Source organism: Ursus maritimus, unplaced genomic scaffold, assembly GCF_017311325.1.
Source record: "Ursus maritimus isolate PB19 unplaced genomic scaffold, ASM1731132v1 scaffold_8, whole genome shotgun sequence".
NCBI classification, from domain to species: domain Eukaryota; kingdom Metazoa; phylum Chordata; class Mammalia; order Carnivora; family Ursidae; genus Ursus; species Ursus maritimus.
Window position 1 is genome coordinate 31,786,229 of NW_024426996.1, and position 20,988 is coordinate 31,807,216.

General features: G+C 34.8%; 1 protein-coding gene across 4 annotated transcripts in view; it reads left to right on the top strand.

Annotated features, from left to right (window-relative positions):
• Positions 1-20,988, top strand: part of EPHA5 (EPH receptor A5) — a 334,944-nt gene that overhangs the window by 300,552 nt on the left and 13,404 nt on the right. For all 4 annotated transcript variants that reach the window (XM_040625400.1, XM_040625402.1, XM_040625401.1 and 1 more), the window contains 3 exons: positions 8,791-8,852; positions 10,294-10,503; positions 13,319-13,468. In XM_040625400.1, the coding sequence (XP_040481334.1) occupies positions 8,791-8,852; positions 10,294-10,503; positions 13,319-13,468 (422 nt within the window). The remainder of the gene's footprint in view (positions 1-8,790; positions 8,853-10,293; positions 10,504-13,318; positions 13,469-20,988) is intronic.

Below are 20,988 nucleotides of genomic sequence, written 5' to 3' on the forward strand. Positions count from 1 at the left end.
ACAAATAAATTTAGTTCTTTTGTAAAATTAATAAATTTAAGCAAAATGTTAGAGGAACATTAGAGGAGTCTCTCCCTATTTCTTTTTATCTCTATGTTTGAGGAGATAGCACGTTCAATGACAATTGATTGTTTAAATTGTCAGACAACTATGACTTATTATATAATTTGTAATTACCTTTCAAATATAGTATTTCATTCTATCTTACAAAGTCACTTCTTATTTTATATTATCCAGGGATATTTCTACAATCTTCAAACTAGCCTTCCCACTTTTGTCTTTTCTCACATTAGCCCATTCCATATATATTGTCCCAAGGTAGCTTTTTCTAAATCACTGTTTTCCTTTGATGCTTCATCACCAAATAAGCAAACAAATGAAGCAAAATATATATACTTTGATTCTTAACCCCATATAATTTTGGCCATAACCCCATATTTCACTATTTCCTTTCCAGAAAATCTCTATCGAGTTCTTGTTCTACCCCTTTGAAATACTTCATTCCACCCAAGAATGTCCTCTCCACTTTTCTTGGCTCTACTTAACCTTCAAGATTAATTCAGATGTGGCTTTCTCCATGAGATCAGCATCATATATCTTCGTTTTTCTTTCTATTCTCAGTGTCTGCCTTGCATACAGGAACCACTATATAAAGTATAATAGCTCAGTAAAGGAAAGCTTCCCAGTTCCACAAATGGCTCAGTAAGGGAAAGCTTCCTGGTTCTACATTAGAATTTAAGCCTCAAGGAACAGAGGTTTTTGTCTTGCTCACCTGTGTGTTCCTAGATCAGTGGTCAGCATGTGTAGTATTTCGTATATCTGTTGAATGAGTAAATTCTCAGCCAGAGACAATCTTATACACTCTAGTTGCATTTCTCTGTACTTTGTCTTGCTATGTGTGATATCATAGTTATTCCTCTACACGTTTTATCATCCTTACTACAAAATGAGCTTCTTGAAAATGATATATCTTTATAGCTCCCCTAGTCTCTATCACAGGGCCAGACATATTAGGTAATTAAAAAAAAAAGACATAAGCGATATTAAATGAGTGAATGACAATGCAGTTATGTAAACATTTAAAACTAGTTAGAGTGATATATAGTTTATATTTTATTTTTAAAACCTTATTCTATAAAACCATGGGTGTTTAGAAAAAAATAAAATTCATATGAAGGAAATTGCTTGAGAATCTTTTCACAAGATCTTGTATATAACAGTTATTACTACTACTAATCATTAACATTACTTTAAGAATTTATTAAGCTTAATTCTCTTTATTATATCCTTTAATCTGTACAATAATGCTATTATTTAGACACTTGTATTTGTTCTTATTTTACAAATGGGAAAAATTAACTTTAAAGAGGTTAAATACCTTATCCAGTATCATAAAACTAGCATAGGATAATGCCACATTTTAAAACAGTTTTACATAACTTCCAAACCCAAGCTCTTAAAGAGTGTACATTACCAATCTCATATTTCACCCTTCAGTATACCCTTGACAAACATTTATTTATTCAAAGATATTAACTGATCACCTAATACATGTCTATCGCTATTAATCAGGATACAGCAGAGATTAAACAAACTGAGTTCCTGCCTTTATGAAGTTTACTTTGGGTGGGGAAATAGAAACTAAGTGAATAAACATATTTATAATATATTAAATGAGAAAATAAAGCTAGGTGAGGAAATTAGGGATTGCTTTTGTTGAGGGTTGGTGATTACTATTTTATTTAGTGAAAGGACTCTCTGATAAGGCTTGAATAAAGTGAAAGTGTGGGCCTTACAGATATCTGGAGGCAGAATGTTATAGAAATAAGGACCAGCAAGTCTCAAATGGAACTTACATTCGATGTTCAAGAAATATCAAGGCCATTGTTGCTTCAATGGAATGAAGGAGAGAAGTCTGGAAAGAACTTAACTTGGAGATGTACTAGGAGGATAGATGGTGCACATTCTTTGGTCCCTGTAAAGACCATCTCTTAATCTGAGCTTTGCAGCCTTTAGAACCAAGATGTGATGGAATCTAATATCTGTGTTAACAAGATCAGTCTGGCTGCCATGTTAAGTGTAGATAGTAAGAGCCAATGTTTAAGCAAAGAGACCATGGGGAGGTTACTGATGTTATTCATACCTCGTCATGGATTAGGTCAAAGTGCTGGTCTAATAAGATGGAGAGTAGTAGTTGAATTCTATAGATATTTTGAAGACAATCCCAGGAAGGCTTCCTGTGATTTAGATATAGAGTGTGAGAAAAAGAGAGGAGTCAACAATAATTATAAATTATTTGTCATGAGTTCTTCAAAGAAAGGAATTGACATTTATGGGGAAGAGTCTAGGAGGATCAAGACTGTGGTTGGTAATCAGTTCAGTTTGGACAACTTAATTTGAGAGGTCCATAAGCATGCAGCCACTGATTTACCTTTAGTCCTGAGATGTAAAAATGAAAATGTTTTGAAGTATTGAGCATGCTTGAATTTTACATTGTTCATTTCACATAAGGAAACAAATTCTATGAACCAGTAATAAACCATGATGGAAATAAATTTAAAGCTGAAGTAGAAATAAAAGTCAGCTCATTAATTCAGTACCTGTTTTTCCTTGTTAGGGCATAGAATGAGGTTTAAGAAATATGTAAACGTAATTATTAGATATTTACAAGTGCTCTTCCTGATAAAATCTAAATTTTGCTCATCCAAAAAAAATAGAACTATAGAAACAAAATTTACTAGCTCATAGATTGACTCAGTAAATTAAACATTGTATTTTTAAAGTTATTTTCATTATTAATAAAAGAAAGCTGTCAGATTTCTTAATTCTTGTATTCCCCACCTCCTCTAAAAAGTCCATAATGTCTGACTCCATAAGCAATCATCTACCTTCACTAATGTCAGAACAATTCAAATTCATTTCTAATTTGAGAAATGAGCACCAAATGAAAAAAATTATCAGTGTAAAAAATCTGAAATATTATATGAAGTTTAGATTTTCTATTTATAGAGACATTTGGTGTTTTCATGCTCCTGTTTCAGGGAAGGTATATCGACTTTTTACTTTATTATCTTTCTACAAATTCAAATTATATAATGTTATAAATGATTTTTCCCTAAAGTGTTAACTGACTAAGGACCATAATGGAATTAAAATATGAGTACCCTTCTAGTTGCCCCATACTTTGTCCTCCCCTCCTTATCCCCTTAATAAGCATTATCTATTCCTGCTCTAAGCACAAGATTCCATTTTCTGGTTGACCATTAACCATTAATAATTGAACCATGATATTTGAGTTATCTCAAGTTGCCCTTGGGGTCAAAATAAAAGTAATTTCAAACAGCTGAAAGTGTTAGTATACTAAATGGAATATAAACCAAATAGAATGACAGAGTGCAATAAAACTATAGATATGTAAGTATAAGCACAGGCTTACATTAATTATTTACAAGTCTTGTAAAATATTTCTAAGAGAAACCCAGTGACAGTTTTCCTCCAGTGAATTATGATGCTTCTAAATCAAATGCTCCCTGAGTGGAGACTTAAGTGGTATCAAGTGTTTATTGATGAGCTAATGGTTTCAGAAAAGCATGTGGTATCAATGCAAATAAAATAATAAGCCCAGATTTAACTGCAGCTTTTGTGATGTGGCCTAGTTTACTGCTTCTCAAAATTGTATGTGCCTCTGAGGATATTGCTAAAATGCAGAATTTGTTTCAATAGATCAGATTGAGCACTAAGACTGTGCATTTCTAATATGCTCCCAACAGATGATAGCTTTGCAGACTGTTGGGGCAATGTTCTGAAAAGCAAGGGCTACATCAACATGCCCCAAATTTTTTTTTACCTAACGTTGAGGTATCTTAGGGAAAATGATTGCTTTAACAGGGGTGGCATATTCTCTCCTCTCTTGGATTTGTGATGGACATTAGCACCAAAAAATCACAGAGTAAGGAAACAAACTCAGTTTTTTTATTGTAGATACATAACCTCACATGTCATGTATCTGTCCTCTTACATTTTCAAGTGTGGGGTACAAATTAATTATAACCACAATGTTATACAACTGATCTCCACAACTTTTTTGTCTTGCGTAACTGAACCTTTATACCACTGAAAAGCAACTCCTTTCCTCCTTCCCCCGCTGCTAATATAACATTTCCACTTTCCGTTTCTATGGGTTTTATTACTTTATATACCTCATATAAATAGAATCCAAGACCATTTCACTATAGAATACTTCAGAACACTCAGAACATATGTAAGTAATTGTCATATGTAAAGTTATATTATTTACTGAGAGAATCTGAATTCCTACCAGATCTGCCATTAATGGTTGGATAGTTTGTCATGCCATAGGCATGATTACCAAGCTAGTATTAACACAAAAGAGTAAATAATTGTGAGATTTTAAAATAAAATTTAAACTTTAAAATAAGTATTTTGAAATTATAGGTATCATAGTGTGGAGGAAAGGAAAACAGCTTTTATGGTCGGATAGACATAAATTTGGTTCCCAACTTTGGTTCTTACATATCTGCACTCATCAACCCAAGTCATATATTGAATCTTTTTAAGCCTCACATTTCTTTCTCTGAAAAATGTCTTCTGTAATACCACTATTATGGAATTTAATAAAATTAAAAATAACATTGTGCCTTGTAAAGAGTGAAAATCCAATAAATCAATAAATTGTAGCTCTTTTATGATTACCAAAACTGAATGATTAAAATATAAGGTTGGTGAATTCCACAAATAATGTGTTTCTATTACTACTTAGACTCTGCCTGGACTAGGTCTTTGGTAAATAATATAAAAACTCTACTCTGTGATTAGAATCATGTTTTGACATGCTTTATGAGCTCTTTTTATATAGATTTTTGATAATATGCTTTCAAAATTATTGGCAAATCTATTCTTTGTCTGTACTTCGAGCTGGATAATGGAAAGTGATTTATACAGTTTTATTGAATTTCCAAGGGTTAGAGTAAGCCACATTAATTATTGCTATGTCATTCTTGCAGACTAGCAGGAACTGAGACAAAACATAAGCCAAACTAAATATAATTAGCATTAAAATGACTGAAGCATGAAAAATAATCGAATGGGTCCTGAAGTGTCTTATTCTTGTCAACAAAAGAAGATCATGCTTGTTTGCAAACATTCATTTTAATTGCTTTTCTCCCATTTTCTAAAATGTGAGAAGTGTTTTAGTTCCCTATCATACTTCTCAAATAATATTTTTGTTATTGACATTACAACCTACACTGTCATAAATAATTAATCTTACTTTTAAAACTAGGTGATGAAATCTAAGAAATCTTATAGAACAAATGCCAGGTGCCCATTTCCCTAAAAAGTAATCATTTATTATTTTTCTATCCAAATCTATATTATTCAATGTCATAAGTCTTCTGATCAGTTCATTCACTTTAGAGTATAATTTTTTTTCTTCTAAGCTCAGTGAATTTAAAACATGCCTCTTAGTTTTATCACTCTGCATTAACCTCAGTATATTTTAAAACATGTCCTTTTACTATTAATAAACGCATGCTACATAAAATTTGTATGTTTAAGGAACAAATTCATCAAAGAAAAAGATATTTTTACATGGGAATTCTATCCAATTTCCACTCAATAAACCTTGGGTGAGCAGTACTAAATATTTATCAGTGACCCACAACGGTGGAAAAAAAAGTCCAACAAATTAAGGGTAGATAAAATGAAGAAATTCTAGAAAAAGAGAGGAGGAGAGAACTGAAAGTTTTGTAAGTAGAGCTATAGGGAAGGTGCTGCAATCATAAAGGACTTGGGGTAGAGTCGATAATGATTGATAAAGATTGGGTTTCAGTTTGATGGACAAGACATCTACCCGTATAGTATGAGCTGAGGGGTGCCAATTTCGTATGTAATTCATTTTGTATATTCTCTGGATATCTGCTAGAAATCAGTTCTCACAATTCCAATTATACTATGACAATTTACCCAGTGGATTTCTGTAAGTGGGAGTCAAAGTCAGAATAAAAGAGCTACCCAGGCTGATTCCAGAAAATGTAGGCCTCCTTCTAGTTGGGTGAGGGCTGATGTTTAGCCGGTACATACTCTTTGGCTCTATTAGCTGTAAATTTATTGAAATACTTCGTTAGTGTTTGATAAAAGCTGGTGCCAGAATTACCCAGTGTCCCCTTTATATGCCTACTCAGCTTCATCCCTGGTTACCTCTGAATTCCTGGAATCAGGTAAATGAAGGAGTGATGTCAAATATAGCAAGACATTCCAGGATACTCCAGCATTATGTCTGGTGTAACTTCTGATCCGTAGATACCTGTGCCAAAGCAGGTGTCAAATATTTTGGCTTTCACCCTTGGGGTAGTATATTAGTTGTAGACTTCGAAAAGAAAAGGGGCTTCAACGTTAATAAAAGTCTGAAATGGGCTCTTGGATGTGAGAATGGGACCAAAAGGGCCCAAAGCAGAATTTTGTCTATTTTAAAATTTGTCTGAATTAAAACGGGTATGGCAGTATAACTAAAGTTAAATTACAAGTGTTTTTCCATTCATGAGCTTAGATTACAATTTTACTAAAGAAAAAAAAATTATAATCTTTTCTTCTGTTGTGCTGTGACAGGCATTTACAAATACATTATGAACTGTATTTATTTATTTTTTTTACTATTGTAGGCCCAGTCGGTTTTTAGTATTTCCCAACTCATGTCCTATCACTTCTGGATTGACAGAGTGAAAATACAGGGCTCTAGCCATAGTTGAACTTTCATGAGCAGATGCCTTGGCACATGCTGCCCCTTCTTCCTGGAATATCTGTCACCTTTTATTACATCAGTGACCCCTGCAGCCTTCAAGGTTCAGATCAAATGACATCCCCACCTCCAGTGCTCGTTCTCTGCACATGTGGCGTTTCACCTAATGTGGGCATCTACAAACATATGCCTAATGAATTATTTCAGACAAACTTTTAAAATTACTTTTATAAACATTAAAGAGGAAGAGAGAAATGTGACTGGCTTTGTAATATACTCATCACATTCCACGAAAAGAATATTCCTTCTGAAGTATTTTTTTAAAAAGATAATTATCTGAGTAAGAAATTAGACAGTCATACCTTATTATTCAAAATAGTAAGTTTTAAGTGATCTTGATCTTGAAGTAAAAAATCTTTTTTCCTCCTAGTTATTTCTTTTTCGTATGTAATTGTCTCACTTTCTATAGCTTTATTTGCACTTCTAGAAAGTGTTGTATGAATAAATATGCAGGTTCTGATTCTATCACTTAAATTAATCACTTCTTAAGTAAAATACAGATGTTCTTCTGGAATGCCATTACATTAATTATAATGCATTTCCTGATTGTATGAGTGTTGTTTCTCCTCCTAATACATAAAGTTTACTAATAGACCTATGAGATAGATTTTTCTGACATAAGGTCTCTTTTTACTTACCTCAAAATACTTTAAATTAATACAAATTTTATGTAGCATGCTTTTATTAAATAGTAAAGGGACAGGTTTTAAAATATAGTGAGGTTAATGTGGGGTGATAAAACTAATAGTCTTGTTTTAGATATTTTCTCCTATAAAGAAGGGTTTTTGATCTTGCATTTTTCATCTTGTATCTCAGATATATACAAAGTGCCACAATTTTATAGGGGATAAAAGATTATCTATTTTCTTAGCCAACTTATGTACAGCAAGAAAGTTAACCAGCATATTCTAAGTGATAGGCACTGTTCTAAGTGACTTGCATAACCATTTGTCTTGCTGGATGCTCACCACAGCTCTGGGAGTTAGGTGCCATCAACACCTTCATTTTACAGCTGGGACAAATGAGGCACAGAGATAATAACTGATTTGCCCAAGATTGCACCATAGTAAGTGATTGATCTGGGGTTCGAAGCCAGGCAGTGTGACTCTGGTGTCTGTCCACCTAAGCTCTAGCTTGCACTTCTGTATCAGACATGAAAGGGGGAGGAAACAATGATTGCAAGAGAAGTTTCCAGATAGCAAGAGGAATTAGAACAGAGTTTTGAAGAATGAAAACATTTGGATTGACAGAGACTGTAAGTGTGAGACAGAGAAGGAAAAGAAAGGTAGTCATGAGGAAAGGAGTTATAAGAATATAGAAAGTTAGGAAAACACAGGGGCACCTGGGTGGTGCAGTCGTTAAGCGTCTGCCTTTGGCTCAGGGCGTGATCCCAGCGTTCTGGGATCGAGCCCCACATCAGGCTCCTCTGCTAGGAGCCTGCTTCTTCCTCTCCCACTCCCCCTGCTTGTGTTCCCTCTCTCGCTGGCTGTCTCTGTCAAATAAATAAATAAAATCTTTAAAAAAAAAAAAAAAAGAAAGTTAGGAAAACACAACACATATTCAAGGGATCATAAGGAGTGCAGTTAAATGGGATAGGAGTTTTTGTTCAGAATTGTGGGAAAGATAATACGTTCACAATGCTTTGCTGGATATTATTTGGTACATTATATCATTACCTCTATTAAAATAAAATGCATCCTTAAACTCGTTTTTTACATAAATTGATTTTAATAGTGAAAATTTTGTATTATGTCTTAAATGTCAATGTTATTATTCTTCTGTCACTTTCTTCTCACTGGTTCCACCCATTATACTAAGACACCATCATGTCATGAATTTACTTGCTACTCAAAGAGGACACTTTTTAAAAGAATATATGCAGTGTGGACAAAAATAAAATCTTCTACTAAACTTTTCCTAGGTAAGAATGCAAAATCAAAAAGTTGCAGTTCATACCACTGTTTTCTTTTCAGGCAAACCAGTGATGATAGTGACAGAGTATATGGAAAATGGATCTTTAGATACGTTTTTAAAGGTAGGTATAAAGCACATTTAATTATTTAAAGTGTTGTTTGTATGTTGACTACAATGTTGAAGTTGAAAATGAGCCACTTTGAAGCAGAACTTTTAAATCGATAGAAATATCTGGAGTCAGAATAGTTATACTTCAAAAAATAAACTTTGGTTTATAAATTGTCCTTTTCAGAAACTTAAACAAATCCAAATCATATGTCCCTACAGTTTTATTTAAGTGTATGTTAATTTGCCCCCCAAAAAAAAGAAAGAAAGAGGGGATAAAGGAAGGGGAAGAAAAAAAAACAACAAAGAAAAGAAAGACAGAAGGAAAGAAAAGGAAAGGGAAAAAAAGAAGCTTTTTTACAAGTACCTAATTTGCTCAGAGTATATAATATCAGGCAGAGCAAGGAAAAAATGTCTAAAGGTCCATGCAAATCATCGGTGTTGATGAAGGGGTCAACTATGCTCATAACCCATCTGAGAGCCAGCCACTCCTTGTACAAGCAGGATGGTCATGTGGTAATTGACAGTATCACTAATGCTGTCAGATCTTCTGGGTTGCAGGAAAAGATTCTTTTTACCTACCAGTGTCTAAATTTTAATTGTTGGTAACTCGTTGTATTAGTATACAGCTTGTGCCAGACAATGTAACATATTTGCAGGCCTGATTAAACCTATAGGCTGTGACTTCTTCGCATTTCGTGTGGAGACTACTACTATTGATTAGGCAAGGTAACAGGACAATGGCCTTCCTGAGGATTATTCCAGGGGCCTGTGCATTGATGACAGCAGTCTACTGACAAGGCCAAGTTTTCTTCTCATCTCCAGCCTCTACAAGCTTCTGTTACCAAATTTCTTATACATATTTTCAAGTTCTCTAGTCTTGTAAGGCCGTATCATTCCTATATTTCAAAATAATCATTAGCTGGGCATTATGCTGTGTGTCCGCACTAAGTCCAGTGCCCTTGACAGAGACAGCAAGCTGCCAAGAAACACTAATGTTGTCCTGGTCGTTGCAACGTCCTCTTCCTCCCATGTGCTCCTGAAGAATCTCCTTCATCTCCTCTGGCCACTTGTTTTTTACCCAATATGCCTATTGAGCTAGCTTATCCCAAAGCACCTCAGAAAAGGTGCAGTGTTCATCTAAGGCGGGCACTGGGCTGGAGTGGTGAACATATTCCCCTCATGACTGAGAATAAAGGGATTACAATGCAGAAAATGGCAACTAACTGAGATTTTTGATAAGGACTTTCAAAGCCTTGATCAGCTTTGACCAGGCAGAGGACTGATCCATGTTACAAAGTTAACGATATATTTGATAACTTTTTCCAGGCTCCTTTAGATACAAATTGCATATGAATTTGGTGAGAATATTAATTTGGGGCTTGAAGGCAGATCTTTTCAAATTTTCCCCCAGTGATTGTTGTTGCTGGATTAATATTTCTACATCATTTTAATAGAAAAACGACGGGCAATTCACTGTGATTCAGCTTGTTGGCATGCTGAGAGGGATCGCTGCAGGAATGAAGTACCTTTCCGACATGGGCTACGTGCATAGAGACCTTGCTGCCAGAAACATCTTAATCAACAGTAACCTTGTGTGCAAAGTGTCTGACTTTGGACTTTCCAGGGTGCTGGAAGATGATCCTGAGGCAGCCTACACCACGAGGGTAAGATCTAACAGAATGCATTTCTGAAACACTAGACGAGAGACATTTAATTTTTAAAGATTTTTAAAGAAGATAGCAAAAAGGACATTCCTCTCACATAGGAAGACAGAGAGAGAAAGGGATGGTTTTGGAGGGGAAGATAAAAAATCCAGATAATTCTACTTGTTGGCTATCTGCAAATGTGTATATTAAACTCAAGTAAACAATGTATTCACTGTATGAGGCACGATAATTCGTTTTTCTTCCTACAGATACTGAAAAAAAAAACTTTGAGTTCAGAGTGAATACAACAATATAAAAATTATTCAGAGTTCTAAATGTAAAAAAGAACGTTAAAGAGAGACTCTCCTACATTAAAAGCAATTAATATTATATATATGAATATATAAACATGTATAACATTATTGGGTAACTTAAACTCTGCACTATAGTGTCTTCATTTGTAAAACAAATACAGAAATATCTAAACCTACTTTTTAAGGACTCACATGATAGGAAATAAAAGAACTATTCCTTCAAGAAGTTTTGATTTACTGGAGGTATTTTAAAGCCTAATTACTTCCTTGACATGCTATATTAACTGTTAAGATCACATCTATGGAAAATTGGTCATTAACTCATGTTGTCATAATTAGCATAAATCAACATCCTTTTCCAGCAAGGTAATTGCTTCCTGAATCGATATGGTATGTACTGGACAATTCTTTCTGTGAAAAACTGTGAGTATTGGTACAACAGAATTTTCTGAACAGTCTATATATTGCACATTTTGAGTCTGAATCCCTTATGAGAAACTGTATTTAATTCTAAACCTTTTCAATGTTAAGAAGACATGAAGTTAGATATCCTCAATGTTCCAACTCCTTTTGAAGCTATAAATATTTATCATTGTATCTTTTTCACTATAAGATTTGGTTAACTTTGGTTAACAATACCGAGGACCACTTCTGGTATCTCACATTCTTAAGATAGATGTATTATACATTTTCTTATTTAATTCAATTTTAAAAAATGACTTCTATTCATAGTTTAACAATATACTCTTTTCATAGATTATAAGGCTATTTTTTTGTTTGTTTGTTTTTTGTTTTTTCAGTGTTGCTTTGTGACTCATGGATGTTTAGGGACTGTACTATGCTGAAAATCAAGAGTAACTTATCTAAGCAAACAAAGCCTTCTAATGGTTAGCTTAATAAATCAATAAATTAGTTGATGGGATATCCCTCTTCTTTTAGACCTAATTATCATTGTCATTATTTGCTTTAAATGAAACCTCAATTAAGAATTCTCTTGGGATTAGAGTTACACTTAATAAATTTAGCCTAAGCAAGAAGGAGGTTATAGAAAAATCCATTCCCAGTATGATTGGTTGATGTCTTAGTTAAATGCATAAAATAGATTTGTCAAGGTCTGTGTCAATGTATCATGCTGGGGCGGGGGGGAAGTGAGGAAAGGGGAAGCAGAGTTCCCAAGACCCTTAAGACTTACTCCTTTGAAATGAGCCATGATAGCAGTTTGTGTGTACTGAGAGATGAGAAGATATGGGAACTTTAGATAACTGTCACGTCAGATATGATGGTCTGAGGACCAGAAGAAAAATCCTAGGCTGAAGTTCGAAGTAACCAATAAACTACAATTTTAAGAGGAATAGTGATAACATGGTATAGATATCACAATGACACATAGCCATGCCTAATGATGTGATCTTACCTATGAATATTTAATTAACAAAAGTATGTATCAGGGAAGTCTTCTTAGAGTGGTGTTACCATATATATAAGGGACAAATAATTTAAACATAGTTTGAATAGTTCAAATTAACCTCAGCTCACGGAACAACTTCAAGCATTACAACAAATTGTTATTTCCTCGTGTCTTGAAACTTGGGTTCATAAAGAACAACTTAAGTTCCACTTTTTCTAGTGTATGAATTAAATTATTCCCTCTCTGCAAAATGGGAAGGCATAGGTTAATCTTAATCTTTTTTTTTTACAAGAAAATATTCAAAACCTATGCGCTTCCCCCTTAAATATATTTTTGCTTGTGGATGAAATGGTTGGTTTCCTGCGTTTGCCTGCAGGATATAAAAGTATTTATTTTGTGAACTAAGAGGAAGCCTACCAAACCATTTTTTTTTACCATGTAAAAAATTCCAAACTTGATAATGTCATAAGTTTTTCCCCACAATCTAATTTCCATAATTTTTAATATGGTTAAATTAAATGAGAGACCTATCTCTTAGGTGAAAATAAAAACAGTCTGTAACAGAACAAATACAAAAATAAGAGAAGTCAAGCCTAAAAGAAATTGCGTGGTGATGGGGGAAAATATAACTATATCTGATCTTCACGCTTGTCTTATTAACTGTTAAACCTCTCAGGGTTGCATTCAGCAATCAAGACTTCCCATTTATAATTCCTATGTTAAAGGGAAAAAAAAAACAAAACAAAACACCATGCCCTGGGAATTTGAGTCCTTTACTCTCTGCTAGAAAGTCATGAAAGTATACCTTATTGATTTGCTTGACTGCCCGCTTTCCCCCCTTCGAGCTGCCATCGTGATACTGTAATTGAGATGTGGGTCCTGTATGTGTTCCAGTAGTCAAACAGAATTTAAACCAGAAACCTTCCGGACAGGCAATTAGTAGTCAGTCTACAAGTGCTTACGGGCTGAGATATGTGAAAAGAGACTGCAGGCTGTCAAACAGATTCACTTAAAAATGCTACATCTCTTTCTAGATCTTTCCAGTGAGGTAGCGATATCCTGAGATTCATTCGAAGTATGTGGGAATTCTTTTATTCTCTTTCAATTTTAGGGAGGCAAAATTCCAATCAGATGGACTGCCCCAGAAGCTATAGCTTTCCGGAAGTTCACCTCTGCCAGTGACGTCTGGAGCTATGGGATAGTGCTGTGGGAGGTTGTGTCTTATGGGGAGAGACCCTACTGGGAGATGACCAATCAAGACGTAAGTATGGAGCTACTCCCTCAAGTTTGGAATGAAATGCTTTGTTCTCTGAGTCAGGAGACAGAAAATTTTTCATTTCTCACAATGACAGTTGCCTAAAAAAATGAAATACTTTGCTTACCCTCTGATTTGTTTTGTTGTTGTCAAAATAGCCTTTACGCAGAAACTCAAAATAAGTTAGTACAAAGGAAAGGAAGTTACTATTACATAAAAGCTCAGTCCCTTGCCAGACGGCGTTAGCTGTACTATAGTGACAGTTCACTCATTTTATGTGAGTACTGTTTTCAAAGATGAACGAGCCATCAGAGAATGAATACTGACAGCCAAGTTTTTATGATTTGCATTTGATAAAGGCAGCTAATACTCCAAACCGAAAGGATGAATGATATTGATTTAATAGTGGATGCTCTTAGGGAATAAAAAATAATAATCTACATTTCTTTAAATTAAAAAATGTAAGAAGAGTTGGATTGTCTATTTAATTTGGGGAAAAACACCTATTTTTTTCTTATATAGAAAAATAATTCACACTAAGAATAATAGGATCTTAAAATTAAAGGAAATATGAAAGAATCTTCTATTCAAGTTCAGAATGTTTGTTATGTGATGCCTGACACATGGCTCTTTGGTCTTTGCTTTTGTAATTTTCCATTGTTACTATTCAATACAGTCCTTCCCATTTTGGATCACATTGAAATTTGATATTTTCCCTTCAAATAACAGCAACAACTATGAAAGCAGCTAACATTTATTGAACCCTAACTATGTGCCACATACTGTCTTGAGTGCTTTATCAACTACCTCATTACTTCTTTCTAAAACCAGTGTATGGAGCAGTTTTAACTCAACAGCATACTGATTTAAAACATTTATTTTTTTTCCTCCAATTATTTCTTTCATCCACGCTCTGTAAAATCTCCCACTCCTATGCCTTCAGGGGTTATTAGACAGATACTACAGCTCTTCAGCTGCATTTTGTTGAAACAACAGTCCCATGCCAGTAATTAAGATTCAATTTCAGATATAAAAATTCAAGTCCAGTCTAAATCAAAGTCAATGCCATATCCATTTCAAAGTGGTTTCCGCAACTACAGAGCCAGCCTGACCCTCAGGACCTAGACGGGGAAGGAAGAACGGTCACGTTTTTGCTCCTCCTCCTCCTCCTGTGTCAAAATTTGAATCTAGGTTTTTCCGAGTTGTCCTTGATGGCTATGTAGAAAAGAAAGGGCAAGATTGTTTTTATGTGAGTTTGCCGATGCCTCCTGTGGGTCAGATACCTGAACACTGGTTCTCTAGTGAGGTATGTGTCGGAGCTCTTGCACAGACGCCTGGGGAAGGCCTCGCTTTACGGGTCGCTGGAGGCTGAGGATGCACTCCGACTTCCCAGAGTTCCTCTCACTTGCTGTCCTCTCCCAACCTCACGGGCTCTCACCGTACAGTACACGTGTGTACTTCACCCGAGGGAAACCCCTTCTGCTGGGTTGCTCCGCCATCGTTTCTTCTTTGGATTATTATTGCAGACTGCTCCAGCCATCCTGCCTTCTTCAAGTTTCTCTGCGTGAGAAACCAAGGTCATACTTCAGCTTTTACAAAAGTTATTTCACAGCCTTCTTCTCTGATAGTAACAGTAAATTGGGCTTAATGCATTCCCACTTAACAAGCCTACAGCGAGGCAGCCAACCCCTTTTTGTAGTTACCTCAAATTACTACCATTGGTTTTCTTTGTGTTCCACTCACTTGGCTTTGGGAGGGAGTGCTGACTTATATTTCTCTAAATTTGGGAGAACATAGTAGCTATTCTCTTCAGCTTTATGATTTTAGGGCTAGGGCTATGGTTAAAAAAAAAGTGTCACTGAACTCTTGTTATATATTTAACAACTCATCAGAAAGAAGCTATTATTATTCCTGTTTTGCAGTGAAGAAACAGAACTTAGATTAAATCACTTTCTTAAGGTCACAAAATCAATAAAAGTTACACCAGAAATTTCACCATGATTCTCTAAAATTTGTGTACCAAACTACCGCACTGTCTCTGATTGAATCAATGTCTATTTCTTCCCTTTTTTCAACCAACGATCCTAGATCAGCCCTTTGAATGAATATAAAATATTCAACTCAATATATAATGATTACTTTGGATTTTTATCGTCTAAAGGAAGACCACACCTATTTGCTACTTACAACTCTCCAGATAAACGAGCCAAATGCTAACTTGAACTGCAATGTACTTCACAGTTTGGCTTCTAACTTTTCTCAAGGCTTATGTTAACGCCACTCTCACCTTTAATTTTTGGGAAAGTATTTTATTCTGCCATGCCAGCAGGGCTAGTTTCTTCACTCAAGGAAAACCTTTGTCCCTTATTTGCCTAGTTAACTTCTTCTCAAACTTAACGATATTTTGACCTCTCCTTCTGTCACTCAGAATTATTAGTCCTTCCTAACTATGTGTATGATATATGTAGCATTGTCATCTACATTATTGGCAATTATACCTGGTATAGTTGCATCTGTCACAAATAAAATTATAGAACACAGTAGAACATGATGCTAGGTGAATGCTCAAAAGTGTTTCTGTTGATCTTGACTGGATGTGCTCATGTTCCTGGGGTTGGCTGGTCTATACTGGCACACCTTGACTCTAATCCATGTGGCCTTCATGTTCCTCTGGAGACCTGAAGACTAGCCTAGATGTGAACTCATCTGTCAAGTGACTGAAAGGCCAGAATGATCCCATTTGCACCTCATTTGGTAACATATCTGCCAAAATCACATTAACCAATTCCATAGTCAGGGGATTGGTCCAATCACACTGCCTATTGTGAATGGACAGTATAAAGTTACATGACGAAGGACATAGAGATGAGGTAAGAAGGATTTGGGACACATATATTTTCTAATTCAGCCATTTGAGAGTCTTGATATTCTATCAGATAACTTTATTTCAAACTATTTAGAGAAATAAAAGGGAGTGCTGATATAATATTCTCAGGAAATTATAACAATAAAAACTAATATTTTGGCTTTGGTTGAGTTTTCTAAGAATCTAAATAAGATTTACGGTAAATGATAATACAATTGCAGATCTTCCTAAAATGTCTGATTTTAATAAAATGTACAATAAAAGCTATATATTTTTTTCAGCAAGTTCATAATCATTAGTGGGATTTAGTTTCTACATATAGCACTAAGTTTGATCTCCTCAATTGCTGTCCCAAATTGTATTCAAGAAACATGACAGAGCTACTGTATTTGAAAATCATGATCACTGACTATTTCTTTGGAAACAAATTATCAGAGAGCAAAATAGAAGTACTGAGTTGGTGTTTTGAATGATATATCCCACAATCTCTACATTGCAGATACTATCTGATTCTAAAAGGGCTTTGCAACATGAAAACATGACATTACCAACCATGCAGAATATTCTAAATCTCTCAGAGGACACCTTCCACTATGTCAAGGGGACAGAATGCTGCAGTCAGTTTCTTTTGATTTAGGATTGCCTCTGTCACCACAGAGAAAAAAACAGTAACAACACATAATAAAAATAAGCTAGAATGACTAAGATAATTTTAATACCAGACCGTGAACTCTGACTCAAGCCTAGGAACCTAAGATAATATCCCTAAGTCAGTAGAAGCTTCTTTATTTGATAGCAAACATTTTAAATGTCAACATTTTTCTGAACTTAAAATCAAAACCAAAATGAAAAGAGATTTAATTGTGTTGCATTTTTATATTTAGTGACAGTGTCTTTCTCTTTATTGGGAAAAGTATGAATATGTAGAATATACTAAACACATATATCACAAAATGTTTTAAAAACTCATTTATCTTTCTCAATCTTCCCAGGTTAGAATTACTTTTGTTCTTTTTTTTTTTTTCAACAGTTTTCTATTACTATTTCTGTTGGCCTAGATCTTACTCTAAGGCAGCAAGAATTTTTGACCCAAAAGGATGTCAACCTACTTTGTACCAGTGTGCTTCTCATCCTCTTTCTATTCTTTGTTGTAATTTCTGATGGGACAAAAAAATATATATATGTATCATTTATTGCTGGAATATTTCATGGTAAAAGAATATTTTATGATAGCCCTCAGCATGTTATAATTAACTAAAGTATGAAGAATTTAGTTTTCAGGTAAATACTGAAAGATTTGACAGTGAAAAGGTATTTGTCTTATTAGCCTCAGTATAATAGTATAAAATGAGTGTATTTGACAAACAAATATTGGTCTTTGAGGATAATATTAGTCTTCTAAGGATAGTGCTGCCTGCCCTTAGGTGAATATAATTATTTTAGTGACTGGTAACCTCATGTTAATTCTTATCCCTTTGGAAAAAAGTGATACATAAAGAAATATCAATATTTAATTTTAAAAGTCCCGTACCTTGCTATTTAACAACAACAACAACAAAAACAAAACACAAAAATCTCGAACTGAAAGCCATTCATTTTGGAATCTATAACTATCGGTCAGTTGCAGTGATTACAAAGGGAATGGACTTGAATAGAGAGGATTTTTAAGATCTCTTTAATCTCTGGAACTCTACTGATCTAAGGTTGATGTACGAGAAAAAGACATACTCAACATACCTTTAATAAATATTGGAAACAGAAAAAAAATTCCACAAAAAAATGGTATATCTGGAACTATTTCTCTAGTATCTGACATTATTTCCAGGAATATATTCTTAAACTCTGATCACTTCTGAAGAGCATCATATCTCACAGTAACAAAATGAGAGATTTCAAGTAAATACCTAACAATATAGGCACTCACCCCTAGATAGAACTTAATTCATCAAAACACAAAAATCTGATTCCATGCAGTAAGATCCATAACTCTCCCAAATTGTTTTCTTGGGAGGTGGTTACTTCTAATTCCAATGATGTGGCTCAGCACCAGGATAGGGAGATCCCAGGTTTGCTTACCAGAGAGATTTCAATGTGAATCTTAACCACTGCTACTTCTTGGTTGTAAAGATGGGTAATTACTTCTGGAGTCTCAAGTGTTTCATCTGTAAAATGTGTATAATAATTCCTATCTTGCGAATATATGGTAACAATGAATGCGGATAATACATGTACAGTTTGTATTATAGTACCTAAGATATAATGCCTGGGCCAGTCCAGGTCCTGCAAGAAGCCTATGCCAAGAAGGAATTCGATATACATTAGTACTGTGAAGGAGCAATTCTTGCAAGGAAGAGGGATGAGGGATAGCTGGGAGACAGGTCAGACTGTGATATGTTGCCTGTCCTAGGAATCACATAGAAATGAGCCTATCTTATTATCATTGCCATGCTCGATAACTGACTGGAAGTAACCCATGCAAAGCCTGACATTGGTGTAAATGTGATGATGACTTCGGAAGGTTTAGGGTTAAGGTCGTTGATCAGTTACCATCCAGCTGATAAAGATCTAAGAGACAAATTTTCAGGAATGCTATGCTCCACACCTTTTGTAGCACAGACCTACTTGGCCACACAGGTTCAGGGAGCATCTGTTTCATGGTTCTGTGGACTTTTCCTCCCGAGGGGAAACTCAGAAGAGGCAGGTTGTGGACTAACTGTAGTCCTTGTGGTTTCAGTTGATCTCAGGACCTCACCTCATCCTTTGGCTCTCCTTCCTTCACTATCCATTCTGGATTCCCCTCATTTATCAATTTGGCAGGTCATGATGGCTGAACTGGTAGCCTGAATCCCTCTTTCATACTTGTGGGTTAGCACTTTCAGGCCACAGTTGTTACAAAAGAGTAACAAGAAGCCCCAAGTGTAGCACCAGGGTTCCGCAGGCATTTTTCCCTGCCCCAATTGTATGAAAGCAGCTTAAATGCCTTATGGATGAACATATTATGAACTATGTGGAGGGGTTGCTGGAACCAGCTTATACCAGCTAGCAAATTTTCAGAATGGGATCATGTTGATAGTTTGCATTTGACATGGAGGGAGTATAAATAAGAAAATGATACAAATATGTTGTCCCTCCCCCGCCCCTCAAGGAGAGCAGTTGTTAAATATTTACCAGTACATCACTGAGTATGTGATACTCTCACACATTCTTCACTAGGAAGTCCATGCCCTCATTGAGTGATATGCTGTGTGGGATTCAGTGTTTGTGGATTAAGCATTGTAAAGCTTGTAATGCTGGCTGAGGCTCTGTGGGCAACAAAAGCAAACTGTACTCAGAATGGGTATCTATCATCTATCTATCTATCTATCTATCTATCTATCTATCTATCATCTATCTATCTGAAAGGACTCAACCACTGACCCTTACATGAGAAAATAGGCTCAGTAGAGTCAACTTGCCACAAATGAATAGTGCAATATTGGGTACTCAATATTGAAGTTTTATGTATTAAGAGAAACAGCATTCTTTAAATTGGGTTCAGACTGTCAATTTACATGTCAATGCCAAGAAAATGCATGGCTTAAAATAATACTTCAGATCTGGGGATGTCGGTGTAGCTCAGTCAGTTAAGCATCTGCCTTTGGCTCAGGTCATGATCCCCAAGTCCTGGGATCAAGTCCCACATCTGGTTTCTTGCTCAACAGGGAGCCTGCTTCTGCCTTTGCCTACAGCTCCCCACTGCTTGTGCTCGCTCTCTCTCTCTGAGGAGTAAATAAAATTTAAAAAATAATAATACTTCAGATATAGTACATATGAACTGGTGCCAGATTGTCTGTAAAACTTCTGGTTGTCTTTTTTCTTTTTTCTCTTTCTTTCTTTTGTCTATCTCAACCATCTACATTAACAAACGTACTACTAAGAAAGTCAATTGAGATTATGATTCATTTGGTTATACATTATAAACTGTATGATAAAATGAATAGCCTAATTTGCACTTTGATAGATTTCAGCATTTCACAAACTACCAGAGTACTAATGCCATTTATTTCTCTCCCAGACTATGAAGGAGATACTAGTTAAAAATGAAAGAAAAATGCAATGTGTTTAAATATAAAATCTAAAGTTATAGTTTAAATATACTTTGAAGATAAATTCTAAAGATGAATTTAGAATTAAATTCAATGACCTAATTTCTTGGACCAAGTACTTAAGTTAATTTAGAGACATGGTATTATATTTCTATATATAAATTTACCTGAAAATAAAACTGATTAAGTAATATATTCTGAAAATAATGTCTCAATTCAAATAACTTATGACATTCTTGTAAAAATAATGACTTGGTTTAATTTATTCATTTCATAGTCACATATGAAGACTAGCTGCTCAGTGGAGGAAAGACAGTATCTAAAAAACACAGGTGCTAAAGAAAAAATAGAGCTTATTTGTAGTAGCTTTGGGAAAAAATTCATTATGAAATAAATCAGGTTTTAAGTAAGTAAAAATCACTGTTCTCACTGCATGGTAAAATATTTCATGATTTAAACTATATTAGGACATTTTATTTTGGTACATATATGTTATTAAAGATAATAGCCACTGACATCAGCAAAGAGAAGTCTTATAATAAGTAAATTAATAAATAAACATCCATCAATATGTA